This window comes from Protopterus annectens, chromosome 13.part0 (assembly GCF_019279795.1).
Source record: "Protopterus annectens isolate FY-2018-M chromosome 13.part0, PAN1.0, whole genome shotgun sequence".
NCBI classification, from domain to species: domain Eukaryota; kingdom Metazoa; phylum Chordata; order Ceratodontiformes; family Protopteridae; genus Protopterus; species Protopterus annectens.
The window spans coordinates 177,818,843-177,842,896 of NC_056747.1; the positions used below are offsets into that span (position 1 = coordinate 177,818,843).

At 38.7% G+C, this 24,054-nt stretch overlaps 1 protein-coding gene across 1 annotated transcript in view; it reads right to left on the reverse strand.

The window, feature by feature from the left end:
• LOC122817686 (interleukin-6 receptor subunit beta-like) overlaps positions 1-24,054 on the reverse strand; it is a 165,652-nt gene that overhangs the window by 54,355 nt on the left and 87,243 nt on the right. Inside the window, exon 5 of the mRNA XM_044090756.1 lies at positions 3,948-4,097. Coding sequence (XP_043946691.1) covers positions 3,948-4,097 — 150 coding nt within the window. The remainder of the gene's footprint in view (positions 1-3,947; positions 4,098-24,054) is intronic.

The following is a 24,054-nucleotide window of genomic DNA, read 5'->3' on the forward strand; positions in this document are numbered from 1 at the left end:
AGTAGCCTGTTTAATCTGCTAAGGATTTCTGTTTTCTCAGGCAGTGCCTCCCATTCCTCATTGAAGTAGTCATATGGAAGGACCATATAGTGGGAATGAATTTTTTTTTGACTGGGATATGTTCCACCCTCCTCAATAAATATGTAGTGTCAGGAATGAAAGATCTGTTTTTTCCCACCAAGGGCTTGATTTGCACTTCAAGGTAAATTAAAATTGGTTCTTGGATGTTGCCTCCACTGACTGATGGGTCTGTAAGAAGAGTCTGATATTTTTATGTGGTTTGGAAATCCTGAAGAAACAAGGGAGTCTGGGGTGTTCAACTGAAAGGGATTTGACCAGATTGTTGCAGATGAGGCTTCATTCCTGAGAAATCAGTTATTTTATTATGTTTCCTATGCTCTTTTTATTGTCTCTGTATTGCATTACTCACAGTAGTCAGGGTTGCTTAGCTTTGTGGTGACCTGATCATTGTAGGATGAATTATTTATTTATTTTATTTGTTTGGCTTTTGTTAACCGGATTAGTCCAACTGGGCCATATGACCCATTTTCAGAGCAGTCCCAAGGAGAAAATCACAATACTGTTACATAAAATACACATTCCAGAATACAAAAATACAGTAGAGGAAATAAACCTGGAATTGTTAGCAATATATAAAATAATAGATGTGCTAAATTACATATGAAGAGTTTTAATCAAAAAGAATAAAATGAGATATTACATCTTTTTCTATTGTTGTTGATAAAGTAAGCACACCAGTGTTGTACCAGCTAAACAAGAAAGAAATAGAAGGAAAATGTTAGTGAGGTTGTAAAAGGGATGATATCAAGACAGAAAGAGTTTTTAAAAAAAAAAAAAGCAGATAGAGATATTAATAATAGTGAGGTGGCAATAAGGCACTTTAGGAACTAACCAATAAAGTATAAATTAGGTGGGGTGGTTATAGGAGAAGGAAGGAGAGATGGCAAGGTAGTTTACACTTCCTTTGTCTACTTTCATAATCCTACATGTTTGGGGTCTTTATTAAGGTTCTTATATGTCTTCAGTTCATGTGGTTTCAGGTTAAAAATATCTTCTTAGGGTTTTTTTTTCAATATTTTCTGGATGTCTGCCTTGCATTTATTCTCAAATGCTGTGATGATCAGATGTGGAGATGGGCAGAAGTTACTTTTTTCCATTTTCAGTGGATGACTGCATTAGTAGGGGTGTTATTGTGTAACTCTTTATTGTGAAAGTATATTTTCAAGTTCAGTTTACATGTAAAGAGTTTGAAGTCTTTGAGGTCTGAATGAGGATATTCCTTTGTTGTGGGATAAATGTCAGGCCTTTAAGAACATCATCTTCCACTTTCAAAAGAGGTTTTCTGAAGTGGTTCCAAACCTTGATCAATCCTGTCTGCTTGTCATGTTCTTCCTTCCTTGTCTGTTGGAAGGGTCGTGAGTGGTTCCATAGGTGCTTGAAGTCTCTCTTTCTTTCTAGGTCTGATGTCAGTGGTGATGGTTGCTCTCTGGAGACTTGTCCAACCTGGGTGCCACTCTTGCTTGAAGTGGAGGGGTTGTAGGGTCTTGTGCAGGGTTCCTATGGGGGGGTTGGGGTCATCAGACCCTGATCTGATATGTCTGTGGGCCGGTGGCTGTTTGCAATCAGGTCCTGTCTCGGTGTGTTCTGCCATACTTGAAATACCTGCTGGTGGTCATCACGTTGTTTATCTGGTGAAGCAGGATTTCACCTTAATATGTTTTTGAGGTGTGTCAAGTCATTAGTTGATGCTGGTCTTGATGGTGGTTTTAGTGCCTGTCCGTGGATTCCATTAGTATTGCTTGTCCTCTTATTCATCTTATTTTGTGGTGCTGGGAGAGGTTTGTATCTAGGCCCACTGCCAGTGATGGTGAAGAAAGTATATCTTTGTACCAAGATGGCTTCATGTGTCAGTGTCCAGGGATGCTAAGGCTGTCGGGTGCAAGGTAATATTCGCATTAAAAAGAACATATGGCGTGAACCAGAACTAAATAAATAGAATTAAGCCTTGACCCTCAGTGGGTTGGCAATGGTGGACAGGGTTGACAGACCTCGAATGAGGGCTACAGCAGTCAAAGTGATGCACTACACTGGAGTTATTGATAGCTCTCCATCCTATATGGACATGCTCCCAGGGCCAGTTCCACCTCCTACATACCCCCTCTTTCTTGAAATAAATTCTGATGGTTCAGTCACTTGGACAGCACTCATCTGCCTTGAATACTGGAAGACTCATAATAAAAACATTAAGAAGAATTTAACAGCATCTAAAGTGTCTTTTCTGCTTTGACTAGGATTTTTACTCAACTAGGATTTCTCTACCTGGTGGCATAAGTTTGCAGCTTTTCTACTCAGCTCTCTAAGCCTGAAAATGGAGCACTATAGTCATCAAAAGTATCAGTACCACAGGGGCTGACCACAACTATAACAAACCCAGGTGACTATGGAATACATCAGACGGAGCTGACCCCTAATCCTCCATCACGGGTATTATAAGGATTTAACCTACTTATATAACTATTTTCATATTTATATAACTATTTTCAGAACTCAATTAGCTACATTATATTGGGGGGGGGTTTGGGTGTAGTGAAGAATGTCATAGTGATGTACAGAAAAATAGGCTACAACACAAGTATGATGCACTACACTGGAGATATTGACAGCCATTTTGCATTCTGAGAATATACCATATTTGCATAGTATCACTACTGTTGCCTACTCAGCTGACTTACAACAAAGTTGTCTGGTATCAGTGGAAATCTTAGATGATGTTGAAGAAGACTGTCTTTCATATTTACACCATTTTACAGCTGGAAAGACACTGAATGCCATTTACACTGTTAATTATGGATACATACTCCATGTTTCTGTAACTATCTGAAAGAAAAACAAGCATATGTTAAGGAATTCCTTGGTATGTTGTGAAGATTCAAGTCTGGTTGAAGAAAATAATGTCAGTTTTATGTGTCTAGATTGTATAATTTCAAAGATACTAGCAGTTGTTTTTGAAAATGTAGAGAAAAATAAACGCTTGAGATTATGCACAATAATGCATTGCTGTACTCGTGTAAAACATTTGATAGTGCTGATCATGTTATTATATACAGCAGATTTTTATTGGACGCTGATTTTAAGTAGAATGTACTGGTGACAAGATATTTATATTTGTTTGCTTTCATTTTTAAGCTTGAGTTAAAAAGTGACCAATAATTAAGGTCACAAGGGTGTTGCTAGAGAAACAACATTTCACAGCTGCTAGGTATGAATGAATTGAAATGGGAAAAGTGGAAGTGGGAAGGGTTAAATTATGGTGCAATATACTGTCTAAGGCTACACGATTAACAGAGCCAAATGTGTCTGTCTTGTATCACAAGTTACTTTGCAGCCCTCCAGCTGAAAGGTGTGGATCATAAAAATAACTGGCTTCTCTGCGGGTTTATGAATAATAAATGAGAGATCTTTAGGTGTGTCTTGTTTAGACTCTGCAGAAGATTTAAAAATGCAACTAACTGTCCTGATGCAGCAGATCTGTAAGTAATACACTTGTATTATAAAAAGCAGAAATATGTTTCTATTATGTACCTGAAACAACAGTAATCTGTGACACTGCAGTATGACACTGCAGTTAGAAGGGAGGACTTTGACTATCTCTTCCTGCATCTGACAACACAGCTAACATTCAGATTGGCTGCTTTTTATGTTAGTCGGACATGTGAGATGCATTAAGCAGAAGCTGAGTAAAGCAATATTTTACCCTGAGTAAATGTACAAGACATAACATACGCTTTAAAGGGAATGTCTTAAAATGAAAAATGAATAAACAATGCAAATTAAAAAGACAGCAATATACCATACAAAAGTTATCCCTTTCTGCTATAGTGATTACCGAAAATCATACACAGTGAATTTTAAAGGATTTTACTTACTAACGGTCCGATTCTTCTGTTCATCAAAAACGTGTATGATGTACTTGCTCCATTCCAGGCATTCTATAGAATGATGGTTTTCCCACTCAATTACTGCGGATGTTTTTCTGATGTTACTTACAGTAACTTGTAATAGTTCATGTCTTTTAGCTGAAAAATGTATTTAAGATCAGCATTACAATTTTATAAGTGTTACAAACTTGTGTGTTTTTTGCAACTACATACATACATATATATATATATATATATATATATATATATATATATATATGTTACACATACATACATACACACACCCACCTGCATGTTCGAAAGTACAAACATAGTATAATCATAGCCTCTCTATGTTGGTCATTAATAAACAGTCAGTAGGACCAGTTCTTGTAGTGAACCCTTTATGGTGGTAAAGTTCTGACACAGGTAGGAGGAGAATAATCTGGAAGCATCCTGTTAACTACAGCAGAAATAACCTGCTCAATGAAAGCCCCTACGATATAAAATAAAATTACAGAGCTACAACATAGTAAAAACCCTGCCACAACCCATTCATAAATACAATTTATAAACTAACAACTGACCCTCAAGAAGTATTAATATAGCAGGCTCTTTTTACAGATAATTTCATTATTTCTAAATCTCTTATATTATTCAACACACCTGTACCTCAAAGTGTTAAAAAGGTTAAGCTTCCTTTGTTATGGTCTATTCTAGCAGTGGCTAGGAAAATAATAACCAGAAATTGGATTTCAGATACACCTCCTTCGTTCAATGAATTTAAAAATGTTATGAATATAGTGTGCCATATGGAAATAAACACAATTAGGTCAAGAACAGCTAGAAAAACATCTTATTATATTGTATGGGATAATTTACAAAATTTGTTAAAAAAATCCTAATTTCAATAGCATGGTATTTTAGTTTAATTAATTGATCTGATTGTAGTGGATGTCTTTGTAAATACTTTAGTTGTTTTGTTGAATGTTATAATCATATCTATTTTTAATTACTTGTATAAAATTGTTATGATATTTCTCTTGTATGTTAAAACAATAAACCTGTTTTGAAAAAAAAAAAGAAGTATTAATACTTAAACAATCTGTGACCATTAAAATTTTTCTCCAAAGGAAAAAAAATCCAGAATGTATAGCCCAACAACAGCTACACAGCCAATGCAGAAAAAATTAAAAGACCAAAATACAATCTATGCATCAAGAAATTAATAAATCATACCCATGTAAATGAAACAGCAAGGCCACGAAATGGATGCTCAAAGTTCGCAACAGTAAACCAGAGTATCTACCACATAAATGCAACAAAACCTAAAAGGAAATGTTATTTCCAGAATTTAATGGAAATAACTTACCCATTTACAACTTAAAAACATTAGAAATGTAAATGCATTGCCAAGTTCACCCCACAGACATCTATTCCAAACCTTCTTAACCCAGATGGAATCAAGCCACCAATCATCAGAACATGCCCTGAGGGTGCTCTCCAGAACAAAGAAAACCTCATCCATGGGGTCTGATAACGTACTTGGTTGCCTAATTAAAAGCATTAAGTTCTCCTCAACTTCACCAATACAGGAATGATGAAAACATGGTATGTGTTCTATTGTTAGATTTATCATAAATATTTGACACCACATCCCATCGGCATCTTAAAAAACTTCTCTCCCTCAGCCTCATCTAGCCCTCTAGCTCAGTGTTGCACAGATATCTGACTGACATGCAACAAACAATCAAATGGAGACAAAATCTCTCCTCCTTACCACCATCCACTGTCAGTGTTGCACAAAGATCAATATTATGTTCCCTCATGTTCAACATTTTTATAAACAAACTACATACTGCCACCCACCTCACTAGCATAATTCAATGTGCTGATAACTCCTAAATAAAACCAAAATGAAACACAGTATTTCAAAATAACCACTTCCAACATCACAAAAATTGAAACCATATCTCAAACATAACTTGTGTCCTTACTGACAATAACCTCAAATTTGACCAACACATTTTGCAAACTATAAAGAAACACACCAGAAACTTGACACCTCCCATAGAAACAAAATTTACCTCACAAGCAATGCAAGGCAAACACCAGCATCTAACTAACTTCATTCATCCCTACTATATGTCTCACCTATTCTTACATGCCTAAATAATAAACTCAAAGCTAAACTTTCTGTTACAATAAATTATGCAAATTTGCTGTCAATCTTATATATGTACATATATTTACATCTATATATCTATATATATATATATATATATATACACACACACACACACACACACACACACACACACACACACACACACCTACATACATGATAGAAATTGACAGAATTCATCATTGCAGAGTCCTGAAACAACTAACTTGGCTTGAGCTCCTGAACTATTTAACATGCTCGCAACTTATTACTACACAAAATGTTATACAGACTTTGGAAAAATGATCAGCACTAAAAGATAACCTGCAGCACTACTCTCCAGGTAAAGACCTTTATTCCTAAAATAAAATTTTTGTAATCACAACAAAGTTTAACAACTCAAAAACTGACTCACTATACTCCAATTAGTATCTAAACACTGAGCACCTTCCTAATACACTTAAAGCAGACCATACATTTTTCTGTCTTCAAGCTCACATGTGGTTGTGCACATGCTCCTCACCTTGGTAACTCCATTAGCTCATACCACCATGTTTAACATCTATCCCCATCTACACAAGAAAGCACTCCTCCTGAATTACCTTTCTATCTTAAATCCCCTGTTTCCATTTCTTTCTTTCTGACATTTCAATTTATCCATTTATTTCAAATGCTATCCACCACTCTCTTATAACCATATGCTATGTCACTATGTAACCTAGTATATTTTATCCCAACTATCCTTAGATCATCAGCTATACAATGCCTGTCACTGTCTTCAAGCTCTAATTATCAACCTACCATTTTGCACTCTACTTTATTTTCATTTATTTCTAAAGTCAATACTGTAACCCTCCATATCCATGTCTTATAAGTCATATCTGATGCCTACTTATCACGTATATTGCACAGGAACTACTTGTATACTTAATGTTTTATACTTGGAATATAATATTATATATAATGGCACTATAGACGAAATGCCAATTCTATCTTTGTGTAGTGTTACTAGAGACCAATTACTTATTTGTATCTAGATGTCATAAAAATTATCTTTGTAATATATCTTTGTAATTTTTTTTCTGTCTTAAATATCTTAAATGTATCTGCTGGAGATTTTCTCCCAGGGTCTCCGGTCAAACTGGTGTTTGCCCAGTCAGCCTTTCCAGGTCAGCAAAGAAAAAATAAAGTAAAATAATAAATAAATAAATAATATTTGATTGCCTCCTTGATACTTCATGGAGAGTATTCAAGAGCCAAAAACTGTACAAAGGCCGGCCTTACTTTTGTCTGAGGAAAGATCACTGGAGCTTCCCCTATTGAGCCCCTGGATCTCTCAGCATTTGATACTGAGATCCATAGGATTACAGATGAATACCTGTTGTCTCCCTGTGGCCTCAAGGTCGCAGTCCTTGACTGCCTTCTATGGTGCACTAAGGGAGTGGTACTGGAAATGAATTTTTCCACAATTCATTCTCTAAAGTGTGAGGGATCTATATTGGTCCTATTACTTTTCATAGTGTATACTCCTCCACTGGTTGAGTTAATTGGAATAATTTAAAATCCAATCATTATTGTTATTCCAAAGATTATCAGTTATACCTGTTCTTCCCTCAAGAAAGTTCCTGGCTCCCTTGAGGGGTTATTAAGGGAGATCCTCAGCTGGATGAAAGTTAATAGAGTAAGACTCAGTCCTACACCATTTCCCACCAATTGCTACCTAACAAACTTGCTATGTACAGTCTCAGTTCAGCATCCCTGATGTGGTTTCACAGTTACCTATCAAACCATCAACAGGCTACTAAATGGGAGAACAATCTTTCCCCTCTACTGCCAGTATCCACTGATGTACCCCAAGGTTCAATACTTGGCCTCCTTCTTTTTATCATATTTACTAATAACCTTAATTCAGCAACCCAACTTGCTTCACTCATACAATATGCAGATGATACACCTCTTATTTGCCCTGCCCCTTCCCTACAAGAACTACAGGAAAAGATGCAAAAAGCATTTCAGGAAATTGAAACTTGACTATCAAACCATCAACTCATTCTTAACCCAAATAAGACTAAGTTAATGATTTTTATAAACAAAACTACCAAGCTCTACACCCTATCCCTCTCTATTCAATCCACCAATGATACCATTCATATTTCCCTAACTATTAAAAAAGCCCATGTTAAACTCGGTGCTCTCTACAGGGGCAAACCTTACCTAACACCCCAAGCCAGGCTAGCCACAGCTAGATCTCAGCTTCTATCTACACTTCTCTACTGCTCATAAATCTTCACCAACTTATGCAAGGCCAACCTTCATAGCCTAGAATCCTACTATAACAAAATTGCTAAGTTTGCCACCAATCATCCCCATAAAGCCCATCATTGTTCTGCTCTTCAACACCTTAACTGGCTAGAACTTCTCAACTTGTTAACATTAAACCAACTTACCCTCACCCACAAAATCATATACAACCCCAATAGCTGCAATTTCAACCCTGGCTCAACTACAGGTCAACAGCAGTTCCCTTAGGTCTTCCAATAGGTCACTGCACAGACTAACACAATCTCATAACTACCATGGTGACTCCCTCTGCTTGAACAAAATAGCTAAGTCCTGGAATGCTCTTCCCCTAAACATACAAAGCACCCCCCCTGCTATTCTTATTTTAAAACAAAAATAAAAGACTATCTTAAAAGCAACTGGGTCTGCCCCTGTAGTCCTCCTGGATAATTCCTCTCTCCTATTATTTCCCATCTAGGCTCATCCATCTTTTACAGATGATATTTTTCTTCAAGGTTATAATTGATTGTTTCCTCTCTGATAGATTTAAATACTTTTGGTATTGCAAATATCTCTGTTAACATTCTATTGCACTATGTGTATATATATTTTAATTAGGCATGCTCTCTGACAGCTGTGAATTTTACTCATTTACCAAGAGTCTGTGGTTTACATTTCTAAATTGTTCCTATGATGTAATAATTTATTTAGTTTTACTTTTAACATATAATTACATATGGTATTATTCAGATCTTACTATTGTAAATTCTGTATTTTTTTTATCTGTCATGTTTTTTGGAGCTTTTCTCCCTTGGTCTCTGCTAAAAATGGGCTACTAGCCCAGTCAGACACTACCTGGTAAACAAATGTAAATAAATAAATAAATGCAAAGGGAGAGGTCATGGCCATGCATATGACCATAAGAACATCTGCAGCTGTCCCCATTGTTGTATATGCTGGAAATATCCTGCGGTTTATCTTGAGAATTAAAGTGCATGGAAGGGTCCTAGTTAATATTCTGTAACTTAGAACGAATAGCACCAACTATATCAGCATCATATTACCATCTCAGGATCGTTCTATGATCAAATAGTCCACAAAATCTTGCAGTGGCCAGCGATTTTCATGCAGCGACCTCTTCATATTATGACTAATACATCATACAATGACACATATCCTACACACTGACATGGCGTGACCATTGTAGGTTCAAAACTCTGCAGCCAAATTATTAACTTGAAGTTTCACTACAGTGATTTACTGTTACAATGGCAATCATATCACTTTTCTGCTGTTGGGTTTATAGTGGCTGCCTGATGCTTCAAGATGGGTACTCAAGATCCTTATCATGAACTCTCTAGACACACATGATCCAGGTCTTATCTCTCTTAAAGATATACTGCTATCTAGACTCTAGAATCATAATGAATTCTCAGAGTCCTTACAGGCAGTTGAACAAAAGTTGAATTTTGTCCCAAATATATACCCCAGTAGACAGATTTTAATAAGTCCCTTAACTGACTGACTGACTGACATGGATTAATAGTCTGCTTATACATGTCAAAAGTAGGATTTCTTGTGGCAGCTGTTTTGGTTTATGTTTTGGAAGATGATTTATTTTTTTGGCAGTACCATGCTAAGGGGGAAGGGTAAGATGTAGCAAAAATAATAGGTTTACACAGCTGACAAAACTTCAAAATCATCATCCTAACAATTCACTGAATGTATGTATATCATTTAAAGCCAAGTCAATTCCCTTAGGTTGTCTACCTATCACATCAACTGCAACATATTTATAACATTATTTTTCATTTAATATTTCTAACATTGTGTTTTTATAATCACTTGTCTCATTTAGATGCATTGTCAGATGATGCCTTTGAATTTTGTCAAGTTTATAAACCTGTTATTCTCTATTTTTTTTTTTGTTATTCTAAAAGTGCACATACCTGATGGCAGAATTGTATTTAAACATGACAGAACAGCAGCATTTTTTTTTTTAAAAAAAGAACAGTACAGTAACGATTAATAAATGGCTATATCCATTACAATTAAAGAGCGGGTTCATTTGTTAAAGACGCATTTCGTTTTTTCGAGAAAATTTGGTATTTAGAAATAAAATCAGATTATATGCAAGTAACTTTGGATGGCAAAATATTAAATTCTTTAAAAATGCCACACCCTCTTTATGTGGAACCATTCAATATAAATCAACAAAAAAGTGATGGGTAAGCCTGGAGACAATACAGCAGAGCATTAAATATTTCTAAACTACATTAATATAACAGATGTTCTTACATTTACAGCTAACTGTGATTTTCAAAAGGTTACGTTTTTGAATGTAGAGGCATTTAGTTCAGAAAGTTAATCAAAATTAGGAATAAGAATATGTAGAAAAGAATATACAAGCAATAATTATTCAAATTTCACCAGTGCACATCCAACATATTTAAAATAACTGGAGTCAAGAGTGAAAACAGTGTTGAGATTAACAATAACTGATGAAGTTTATCACGTGAAAAGTAAAGGGATACAAATAGTAATAAACAGGCGATGAAAGAGAAATAAGAATAGCTTTAGAAAATCTGACAAATACGGCTACTATTAGATCAATTATTAATTTAGAAGATTTTGACTTCAGGTACAACATTAAGAAATGTGGTGGGGGATGTAACCATTCTTTTAGTAAAACAGATTGTAGTTTAATGCAATGATTTGAGTATGATAGGGATTAAATGCATAAAAACTGCATACACTACAGAAACAATGGGGAATATTTGCCTGCAGTATGTGTTTAGAATGTAAGTCGGGGCATATACCCTTACTCAGTGTTTGTGCAATCGTATTGTTAATATCATTATCACGGTGTGTTGAGCCAACCCCCCCTCCCTACATGGAAGTTGCAGGTGGGCTTGCTGCATGCAAAAATATACATTTTTGTTTTTTGCATGCACTGAGGCTGTTTCTTGGTCCATGTGTACTAGCGTGTCAGTGTTGATGTTTGACATTTTTACATGGATGTTCTGCAAGTCGACTGTATATTTGATCATAACTACTGCAAATGTATATACATATAATATAATACACACACACACACACACACACACACACACACACACACACACACACACACACACACACACACAGGTTTGTTTCAACTATTGTTGTTAAAGCAGATACATTTGGAATAGATAAGGTGATGTTGTTTCAGTTATTTTCAGAACTGGATCAATGTATTTATCTGTTAAAACTTGTCACGCAGACTGTTCCAGTTTGAAGGGCAAAGCTTAGAGAAGGCAGTTTTGTCTTTGGGTATTAGAAAAGGTGATCTGTGAGGTAGGAGCTTATCATGGCTCCTGAGATAGTATTCAGTAAAGTGGAGTTGAAGTCTGTGTTTAAGAGGTGAACAGAGTGACTCATGCAGAAGCTTAAATACCAAGATATTTATAAGGAAGAAAGGAAGGAAGCCCTCTGCTTAATGGGGAGCCATTTGTTTTTGAATGGTTGACCAGTGGTGTTCACTCCAGTGTGCTAAGTGTATAAATCTATCAATTCTGATTTCAGAAGCAGAGAATACAAATATGGGGAGTCTTCCAGGTTCAAGTGTCGACACTGTGGTCTGGTTTTGGTTGCTGTAGTACCTATTGATATGGTAATTCGAATGTTGGGGTTGGAAGGTTTGGACAAGGGGAATATCTAAATACTGTTGCTGGATAACTATGGGAAAGGTATACATTTAATGTTAAACTGGCTATCACAAAATAAACAAGAAGTTAACAGGTTTCAAACATCAGTTTGAACTAACTATTTTAGAGAGGAAGGCAGTCTGTGTGATCAGGATAGAATTATGACATCACCATACAGACGCAAATTACTTTGTGACTATTTATAGATGATTTATGAGGAAGGGAACAGGATGGATCCAAGAATTGAACTTTAAGCAACCCCTTTGTAAAAAAAAAAGTATCTATGGTGATCATGATAAGGCCTGAAGTAACAGTGAATGTTCTATTATGAAGGTAGTTTCTATACCAGAGAACTTAGTTTATGGTAGTGTAGTCTTTCAATTTCAGATGGACAAATGCTACTACCAAGATGCTTCTTGATTCATCGTCTGCATGCACACCTAGTTAATGGCAAACTAGAAAGATGAAATGGCAAAATTCTAGATAAGTGCAACAAAGAATATAAAATATAGGGTACCTGATCTGGAATAGGTGCACTTATAGACTCTCCAAACCTGGTGGAGTGGTTGGTTTTTCCCGGGACCAACAAGTAAAAACAAAACAAAAGCCTCTTTGTTCATAGGTCCATAGGTAGGTACTAGGCTATCAACCCAAGGGCTTAAGTAAGCTTAGCCAACAAGGTTCCCTGGCTTACGCCACCCAAGAAAGTTAATTTCCTGTGCCCCTGTCGAGCAGAGCCACAGAAGTGATCCCCAGGGTGTATTTCCTATTTCCGATCCACTCATCAAGATTTTTCTTGAAGAGTACTAATGAGGAACTTTGCTTGACATAGATGGGTAGCTTGTTCCAGAGTATGGGAAGTCTCTGGGACAGGAATCTATCCCTCTAGCATGTCCTGTTTATTGTGGTGACAAGGTTTAGGTCCCTAGAGCATGTTGCTCAGAGGGATTGGGATTTATTTAGGTGTAGCATGTCCAACAGCTCTGGGTTTAACATAGCTTTATATGTTAGACAGATATCTCCTCAGAGTAGGTGATATGCTACAGAGTAAAGCTGGAGTTTTTTGAGACAGTCAGTGTAGGGCATCTGTTTGAGGCCAGTCATCCTCTTTGTGAGGTACTTCTGTGGCCTTTCCAGCTGCTGCAGATGTCTTGTGAGGTACATTCCAAAAGGGGCATTGTACTATATAATGGGTCGAATGAGTGCCAAGCATGCCTCTCAACCTGGAAACATCAAAAATCTGGACAAGGCCCATGAAAAATAGGTACAAATCTGTATGCTAATTAACATATAATTTGCATACATAATTACATAACCCTACCCACTCCAACGGAATTGTGGGATACCAACTTTCAAACGCAAACTGAAGAACAGACAACCAAAATATGGCACCAAAGTTACCCTGCAGCCATTCCAATGTCCCATTACCTGGCTAGTTCACCCCATTTACCATAAACACTAACATATGCATACTGCTTTACTTCTACAATGATTATTTGGATTTTATTTTCACATTTTACAGCACAACAATGCAGAAACACTAATAGACATCATCTGGTAAACAAAGTAACTGTCTCACAATGGAAATAGGCTTGACATTAAAACTTCTCTGCCCTTGAAACTCACATTCATTGAAACAGCATTGAAACCCACAATACATCCAAAGAAAATGCATCTGGCCAGTGATGGATAAAGATTACCTTTGGGCTGTTTTCAAATCAATGGCCCCTTGCACACAAAATAAGAAACATACATGTGTTCTTTTCTTTATACACCTTCCTGACTATTAAATTATATTCCTTGTATAATACAGCACACTTGTTAGAGCGCATTTTAAATTTGTTTTGAACATTTTTCCAGTAAGCAATGAAACAAAATGCACGCGCGCGCGCGCGCACACACACACACACACACACACACACACACACACACACATCACTGTTTCCTTGTTTTTTTGGTTCTGCTCAGAATATGTAACTACTGAAAGCAACATTAGCTGGCTTGGGTCTGCTCTTGCTAAATAATCTGCTGAATAGCTCTTTCTACTGAATGGCAAATGAACAGCTCAAGTTCCTGTTAAATGGAGAAAATGTTAGCCATTTAACCATACGAATTTCTAATTTATGGGACTTGCAGGCTTGCAGCACAGAAGAAAACAATAAGTGATTTAATGTTTGGGTTATAACTATGCATTTATTTACCAACTGTAAGCCAGCAGCTGAACCATAATACAGAAGTGTGCAAAAGGGAATGATGACTGTACTACCCATAACCATTTATAAACAAGAAAACAATATGCATGGGCTGATTCCTGTAGCTCATAACATAACTCGTGCAAAGAAGGTAAACAGTTTAGCAGTACAGATTGCTTTATGATTGCTATTCAACAAAATTACCTAATGGGCAAGGGTATATTATCATCACACAGGCATCAAGCAGTTTTTGATTTGTCTTTTACTTGTCAGGTGCTTTCAGTTACAACTGTGTGTATATAGTGACTCTTACAAAGAGCTGACAGCTTTATTATGTGCATGTTCACTACTTGCATTTCTGACATTAATATCACTTACCAGTTTAAAGCTCTCTGCATCCTGAATTAAGCAACATTATACTGAATATATGCACAAAATACGTATAACAAACAATACAATTAGTGCAGCATTATACAAAATACATGCCTCTAACAATATTTGGCTTTCAAGAAAACTTAAGCAATTATAAAAAGAAAATATTACAAAGCGTATACACACACACACTATGCAGAACGAAGACAGAGTATTTCATATGCAGAATGCACTTTATGAACTACGGCACTTCACCACTATGCAGAACGCGGAATGAGTATTTCCTAGGCAGAACTATACAGCAACAGAATTACAAACGAGCAGCTCAGCAGTTCCTTACATACACTACATAGAAATGAATGAACTACAGCACTTCGTTTCACCACTATGCGGAACAAGTATTTCCTAAGCAGAATTACAGAGTCAGCAACAGAAAGAATTACAAATGAACAGCAGTTCCTTGCATGCACTCTGAACTACAGCAAATGAATGAGCAGCACTCTATGAACGATCTCCTTACATTCAGCAGCAAAACTATAACAGTTCCTTACATGCACTCTCTGAACTGCAGTACTATCCATTTCAGAACGGAGTCGGACTGAACCAGCAGTAACATTGCAATAAGAAACAAATTTACTTGTTTGAAATGGGCCACTTTCTGCGCAGAACAGACAAGCAATACACACACTTTTGCAGACTGCCGTTCTCGGTCTCGCACGTTAGAATTGCCGTTTCGCATTTCAGGCCAGCTTAACCAGAAAAAAAAAAGCAGTACACTTCCTGCACCTTAACAGAAGCAAGCAATATGCAAAATGCAGCAGAACTAAAACAGTTCTTTACATGCACTCTCTGAACTACGGCACTATGGATTTCAGAATGGAGTCAGACTCGGACTGAACCACCAGCAGCATTGCAATAAGAAACAAATTTGCTTGAAATGGGGCACTTTCTGCACAGAATTAGAAGCTTAACAGACAAGCAAGCAATACATACACTTTTGCAGACTGCTGTTCACAGTTTCGCACATTAGAACTGCTGTTTCTCATGTCGGGCGAGCTTAACCAGAAAAAAAAGCAATACACTTCCTGCACCTTAACAGAAGCAAGTAATATGCAAATACATAGTAGTATTACACTTTTGCAGACTGCTGTTCTACTTCTCGCACATTAAGAACTGCCGAGTGTCGACCCAGTTTTCATTTCAGCTTAAGTTTCTCTCGCACGTATATAAGGCAATAAGCCTTACAGTCTTTTTTTTTGCCTTACCTGGACTCTGGAGGAAGAAAAATAGATGTTATGATGTCTGTGCTGCACTGCTTGAATAAAACACGTGGTGCACTGGCGCCTTCTTTACAAGTTAAACTAAATGAAGTACACTAATAATGAGTGGCTCTGCATTTTGACAGTCAGGCTGTCTGCCTACCTGTTGAAGCTGAAGTCATCGCATACACATGATGACTTCAGCAGCAAATTAAAAAAAAAAAAAACTGTGAAACTTGGAAATTAAAGAGGCCACTTGTAAATTCGTGGCACCCCAATATTTTGCCCTCAAAACCAGTATTTGCCGAGGAATTTGGTATGGTTGAGAGGTATGTCAGCCAATTAAAGGGGAACAATGACCTGTTTTTTCCTGTACGAGAACCCTTTTGTGATGAGGTGTGCCACATAGAAGGATTTCCTGACTACTGTGGTAATGTGATTATCAAAGGAGAGACTACTGTCCACCTGGGTCCCAAGGTCTCTTATCACACATTCGGCATTAAGTAGACTGCCGTTTATGTGGTAGTTCATGGGTACATAGTTTTTACAAAAGGGGATGACAATGCACATTTTGGCATTGAGCTTGAGTCCATGCCTCTGACACCAGGCATTTGTCTCAGTGAGGCCCTTCTGTAGGATGTCCACATCATTTGGGGACTTGACTATGGCTCCTAGTTTGCAGTCATCTGCGATCTTCATTAGCCAGAGGCCTTCTGTGTTAGCCTGTACTTCAGAGAAGTAGATACCAAACAGGAGAGGTCCCAGGACTGAACCCTGTGTTACTCCACTTGTCACTGGTTTGAAATCAGATTTGAGTTCTGTCAGTGAGCCAGTTGGCAACCCATCTTGTGACATAGGGATTTATACCTAGTTTAGTGAGTTTAGCTATAATTCCAGAATGGGGGATGGTATTGAAAGCCTTGGCAAGGTCAAGATAGGCTGTGTGAACCACCTTACCTTTGTCTACGGCTTTGGTGACTGCCTCAAAAAAGTTGATCAGGTTCAGATGGCATGATCTGCCTTTCACAGACCCGAACTGGGTGGGGTCCAGAGTTTGGAGGTTACCAATGTCTTTGTTTATGAGTTCCATGATGATACGTTCCATGGCCTTGCAGACCAGGCTTGTCAGGCTAATAGGGCAACAGTTCTCAGGATCACTGGTGGCTCTTCCTTTGTGGAGTGGGATAACTGTTGCTGTGCACCACTCAGTGGGCACAAAGCCTGACATGAGACTATGACTGAACAAGGTGCTTAGGTGGGGTGCCAATTCATTCAGAAGTTCATGTAAAACCCAGCCTAAGATGTTGTCCAGTCCCATGGATGCTGTGTTTTTGGTTTTAGAGAGTGCAGCATTTACCTCCACTGATGTGATTACAGGGACTCTGCATTCTTCCTGTATAGATATGGGCCCTTTAGGGGGTGAGAGGGGGGTAAAGTTAGCACTGAACCTATCTGCCAGGATGTTGGCAATATCAGTTGGTTCTGTAATTTTCGTGCCACTGTGCTGTAACTCAGAGCAGATCTGGGTGTTGCCATTGAGATTCTTGACATAGGTATAGAATGCTTTGTGGTTGCACTTAGAATCAGTGGCAATTTTGTTTTCGTAGCTAGCTTTGGAGGGTCTTATAGGGGATCTCAGCTTCTTACTGAGGCTGACCAGGGAGCTCCTCCATTCATGGGATTTTACTCTCTTTTGCAACAGTTTCTTCCTTCTTTTGTGGAGTTTGTTTATGGCAGGACACCTCCAGATTGGCTTCCTTTTTTTTGGAAGATAGCATCTTGTTTCTGTTTGGGATAGCACAATCCATGCTCTTGTGTAAGTGCTTATAGAGTGCATTTGTGTAGGATTCAGCAGTTGTAACTGTATTGTCCATCTACATGGGTGTTATGAAGTTCGCCACTTCTGTCTTAAAAAGCATGAAGTTGTCTTTGAAGAAATTTTTTACCATGGTTTTCTTAATGGTGGGTGGGGGCGGGATGCAGATATCTAGAGTGATTAGTTTGTGGTCAGATCTGACCAACGAGGAGTTGACTTCAGGTGTGGAATACCGGTCACTCATGTTGGTAATGACTAGGTCTAGGATATTGTTTCCCCTGGTGGGGGTGTGGATAAGTTGATCCAGGGCATTGGAATTTATGGATTCCAGAAAGTGTTGAGTGAAGTTGTTGGTACATGAGTTGTTTTCCCAGTTAATGGTGGGGTAGTTGAAAACACCCATTATTAGGGTGTTTGGTTGAACCCTAATATTTTTCAGTATATCAAGAAAAGAGGAGTGGGAATCCTGGGGCATGGCGGGGGATCTGTAGCAAACTACAATTTGGATTGCAGTTTTGCCCAGAATTAGCTGCACTTGGATAGCCTCGGATGCATTAAGCTGCGCAACTAGCCTGGAGGTGTGGATATCCTTAATGAATATGGACACACCTCCACCTTTGTTGTTCTGGTCCAAGTTAGATGGCCGAAAAGTGTGCTATGAGTTATAGCCTGCTAATGCAGGGGTGCTCTCTAGAGTCTTGAACCAGGTCTCAGTCACTGCACAGATATTGATGTTCTCCATTTTAAAGAGTGCCACGAGTGAGTGCATTTTGAGATTTAGACTTTTAGCATTGTGTAGCATTACCCTCAGTTTTTGCTTGCCTGTTCCTGTTACGGTGGTGAATTTGGCATTTGAACCTTGCCTAAAAAAGGCACTATAGGGGTGGCAAGTTCCTTAACCAATGTCCGGAATCCCAGGGGCGACAGGTGCAGGCCATCTCTGGCAAAGCATCATGGTCTGTCGACCATGTCATCTCAGGCAGACAGATACTGGATCCCCTTATAATGACACCAGAAGCTTAGCCAATTGTTGAAGTCAATCATTTTGTCCTTGTACTGCGGTATCATTATGGGTGATGGCAGGATGCTACTCAGGGCTAGGGTCATACCTGCCTGGGCTACAAGACTGAAGAACTCTTTCATGTCTCTTTTCATGTAGTCCAGGGAGGTACATCTCGGGTCGTTCACACCAACATGGACAATGACAGAGTCATATTTGTACTTGTTGTGGAGTGACCTGAGTGTGTGGGTTATGTGGCGGATCCTGGCACCCGACAGGCAGCTGACAGTAACCTTCTCCTTGTTTAGTCTGGTGAGTGGGATATCAGTGTGCCTGACTATAGAGTCACCTATGACTAGTGTGTTGGGTATGTTGTTTTGCTTTATGGGCTGTGGTTTATTGGCACACTGAGTCTGTGGGCTATGTGTCATTTGGGTTGTGTTGGGGGGTGGAGGTTGCTTGCATTTCTGCTTTGGAGGTCTCTGTTGCTTGAGCAGATTATTATTGAGAGCCTCCACAAATGTTTTTGTGTTTCTATGTGTGGATTTTGGTGTTGTAGGTTTAGTGGGAGTATGTGATGAGTATAGTGTGGTACAAGTGTTTACCTTCTCCTCTTGACTGTCAAGTTCAGTCTTGGTTGGAGAGAGCTTTACCTCTAGTTTGTCTAGATAAGTGCATCTCTCACAGGTTGTGGTGTTGTGTGGGTAGATGGAGAGGGTTGTCTTTGTACATGAGGCAATCGCTATAGACAGGAGAGAACACTGGGAGCTGACCCTTGGACATGCCTGAATAAAAAACTACTTTCCTCTAGACAGGTGAGGAAAGTGAGTATAAGAGCTGTTTTTCTCTAAGCAAGTGAGGAAAGTAAGTACAAAAACTCCTTTCCTCTAGGTAAAGAGGAAGGTTGAGTGCTGTAGTAATTTGTAGCTTATTTAGTGCTAACAACAAGTTCTGAACAAGTGCTGAGCACGAATAAGCAAATTCAAGTGCTAAAACTAAGAATCTGTACCTGCATCTTGTGGTAGATAGACTAGCTAGTGCTTACCACTCTCACTGATAAGCTAGAATGCTTCCCTATGACACAGAAATGCTTGGGGGGCTCAGAAGCTTGCAGTCTTGGATACAGCAAATCTGTATCTGGACTAGACTAGTTACAGGAAAGGTGGGAAACAAGTGCAAACTCGGGCTTTTAAACCAGAAAGTTGAAAGGATGGAAAAACTGCCCAAACAGTCAATAAACTACAATTCCTGGGCCAGAAACCAATACCAGGCTGCCTGACACATTGATCCTGCCTGAAGCTCTTTCCTTCATTATTGAGACGGCACACAGATCACTTTCTAACACATCAACAAAGAATAATCCACCTACACCAAGGTCAGTGATTGTTAGATTCTTTTCAGCCAAGATAAGGATTTTATTTTAAAATCAGCGTGGACTAATTATCCAGTTAAAATAAAATAAAACATTCTAAGATTTGACAATGATTATTCAACTTTAATTTTGTCAAAAAGGAAAGCATGTGTCCATCTTATAACTCCTTGTCAACTTCTCAAACACCATGGTCATTGGAGATTTCAACTATCCTTGCATTGTCTGAGTGACATATATGAGCACAAACATGCTCGCCTTCAGGTTCCTGGACTTTGTTAATATAAATGTTCTGGAACAGATAGTCTGCTCTCCCACAAGGGGCTCAAAAGTCCTACACTGACTACTCACCAATATGGGGGGGGGGGTCACTACACTATCCCCTGTGTGTTGCCCTCCCTGCTAAGGTCAGACCATAAATCAGTCTCATTTGAATTAATGATCAGACCTGACACCCCCACAGCAGCAAAACTACTAAAACATTTCTCCAAAGCATATAAAAAGTTTCAAACTCCCTGCTAACACAGTAAACAATGACTCCTATGCAGAGATGTACACATATGTCTTGTATAAACAGTTAAGAGACTGTCAGCTGTACCGGATCCAATCAAAACCTGGTCCCCCTGAAAAACAAGCCACCCTGATGGACCTCACGTATAAATAGGTTATATAACAACAGGAAGAAACTGACGTCTAAGAACAAGAGGGAACTGACTCAGCAGAGAAAGAATACCCTCCACAGATTGAACAAGCAAATCAGATATCTTATAAGTCTTCTAATGCTAATTATGAAGCTAAATTAGCATCCCTAGCTAAGAATAATTATAAGGCTTCTTTAGCTATGTCCAGACTCTAAAGGGGAATGCCCAATTAAGTGCCGAGGTAGTAATAGATGGTACCACTCATACTGCACCTGAGGAAATTGTCAACCTGTTAGCTGACAGATTAGGTGCAAACTTCAACCCCCCCCCCCCATCCCCAACAACCATATCCCAAAGTATACCTGATACTTGTCTTCTACCTAGTATCTCTAGAGTGCAGGTTATATCCATGCTGTCCAATGCCAAAAACATGGAATCTTTGGGACCAGATAATATCCCAGGCTGCTTACTAAGCAAGCTAAAACAACATCTAATGGAACCACTTTGTGGCCTTTTTAACCATAGCCTGAGAAGTGACTTTGTTCCACCAGAATGGAGAACAGCAATAGTAATCCCCCCTGCACAAATGGGGCAATCAACTGACCTGGGAAACTATAGACCCATAAGTCTAACCACCCTCATCTGCAAGGTCATGGAAAGAATCATCATGGACTTTATCAACGAAGATATAGATGACCTTCAAATTCTTGACCCAACCCCGTTTGGCTTCATTAAGGGTAGATAATGCTTATTAAACTTGGTAGGCTTCTTTTAGAATGTCACCAAAGCCTTGGATTTAGGTAAAACTGTGCATACCACCTATCTTGACTTAACCAAGGCTTTTGACACCATCCCCCACTCAGGCATCATTGAGAAACTCTCCCAGCTGGGGATTAACCCTTACATCACTAGATGGGTAGCCAAATCACCAACAGAATGCATATTGCCAAACTTGGTGACTCCAACTCTACCAGTAGACCAGTCACCAGTGGTACCACAAAGTCCTGTGCTGGGCTCTTTACTGTCTGGAATCTATTTCTTGGAATTCCAGGCTAAAGTAGATGGCCTGTGGCATACCAAGTTCACTGATGATTGCACAACAACGTTAGCATATTAACAAAAGTGCATTATTATCCCCTTTAGCAAAGATGAATTTCCTTCTAATTACAGTATTGCCAGCATCCCCCTAAGCTCAAACCCCGTGGTGTGAGATTTGGGTACACAGGTTGACAGCAATCTAAACTTTGATCACCATGTTTCCACAGTGGTAAGGAAAGCCTTCAACATTGTGCATTACATCCAGGTCTAAGGATGTTATAACTCCTCTGTATTCCAGCCTTATAAGGCCACTAATAGAGTACAATTCTGCCTTTCACATGTATCTAACCAGACACAGCTGGACGGACCACAGAGGCTTCTCAACAAGAAAATTCAGAGCCTTTAAGCCATGACTTATGTGGCTAGACTGAAAGCCCCATCACTGTATTCTGTATCTTATAGGCTGCTGAGAGGTGACGTGTGCCTTGCCTACAAAGCAATCTCTGACCCTGCGCTAATGAAAATGCTGCACATGCACAAATCAAATGGGACAAGAGTCACTCACTACAGAAATCTTAACCTAACCTGTGACATTAACAGAACATGCTGGAGAAACAGATATATCTCCCAGAGATTGCCAGTTCTCTGGAATAAACTTCCAATTCACGTGAAGCAGAGCTCCTTACTGACCCTGTTCAAACACAACCTAGAGAATTAGATGGGAGACAGCAAATTTACCCCAGGGGTGGCACTTATGTCCCTCATCAACAGGGGTAGTCGGTGCTGATTATAGATTCGCTCTGATAATAACCCCCATCTAATCAAGGTCAGTTAGGGGAACTCAGGTATAACATGGCTAGGCTTATAAAAGCTCTAGGGCCATTAGAGTAGTAATCTCCTATAAAGTGTTTCACATGAGAGTGATGCGTGGTTGGTTGGAGAACTGATACTACATTAAGCTTGTCACTACCGAGCCAGTTATTGAGCTGTATAATTAATAGGTAGATGGAATCTGAATAAGTACAGGAAAGCACAGATGGGAATAATGAGGCTTCATCAGGTCTGAAAGATTAGGAGAAGAAATGAATTTTGTCTGAAGTAAGTGGCAGTCAGTTGAAAGAGCACTGAAGTGGAAGGTAGGATGGGTGTAAGGTTAAAAGGGGGGGTAAGGTCAAATAGAGGGGATTAGGGGCAAACAGGGCTGTAGGGGTCTGGAGTAGTAATTGAAGCAGAGTAGAACATGCTGAAACAAGAGTGGAGAAAGGATGGGAAGGGTAAAAAGATTTAGCTCAGTTTGAGGGTTTAGAATAGGTGATTACTGAAAGTAAGCCTCCTAAGATTGGAAGAAAAGAGGTTTCCTGTTGTTAAAGGCCGGATTACAACTGATTTCCTTAATATTAGACATTAAGGTTCTCTACTTCATAAAAGTGTAACAAGAGGAAAACATCAACGGTGATTAATTCCAAAGTAGAGGAAACTTCACTTGCAGCTCATCTGTTTGTTGGCTGACCTACTGAATCTTTCAATATTTTGTACTAGAAATCATATTTCAATTAGTGATTTGCCCGTTATTACTGAAAACAGGATTGTTCAGTTTGAAACGGCAGTCAAAATGTAGGGATTTTACATGTGCATTGTACAGAGTTTGTTAACCTGTGTCACTGTGCATCAGTGAAGTCAATACATGTAAGTTAGAGGGGGTGTGTGTATGGAGATCCCACATGGCTTTACCAATTGTATGTGACTTCTTAGCATATTCTATGTCTGGGCACAATCCAGGCAACCCATTTGCAGTAGATCAGTGAATGCAGGTTTTTATTTTATGAAGTGAAGAGATTGTATATTGGTTTTGTGGATGCTTGCTGTTGAGATCATGTGCCGACTTAGCCTGAGTGACATTAGCTTTCTTTTTATGGTTTGTGTGCTCCTGAGTCTTGTTTGCATTCAGCAGGTCTACAGGGAAACTGTGTTTTGTGAGTAGTGCGTTTCTTTCGTATGGTGTGTGTGTGTGTGTGTGTGTGTGTGTGTGTGTGTGTGTGTGTGTGTGTGTGTGTGTGTGTGTGTGTGTGTGTGTGAGCTGGAAATTGTTGTTTGCTAATGTGTTTACTGAATGCTCAGTTTATGGGTTTGTGCATGTCAATGTGGTGTTTTGACACTTTTTTTTGTCAGTGATAGTTGTACTGATTCATTCATGTAGATCCACAAATCCTGTGCATTTACATGCACATGTGTTAAAATGTCACTGTCGGCACAAAAAACATAGAAAAACAACTAAAAGTTAAAAAATTATAAGCTGAAA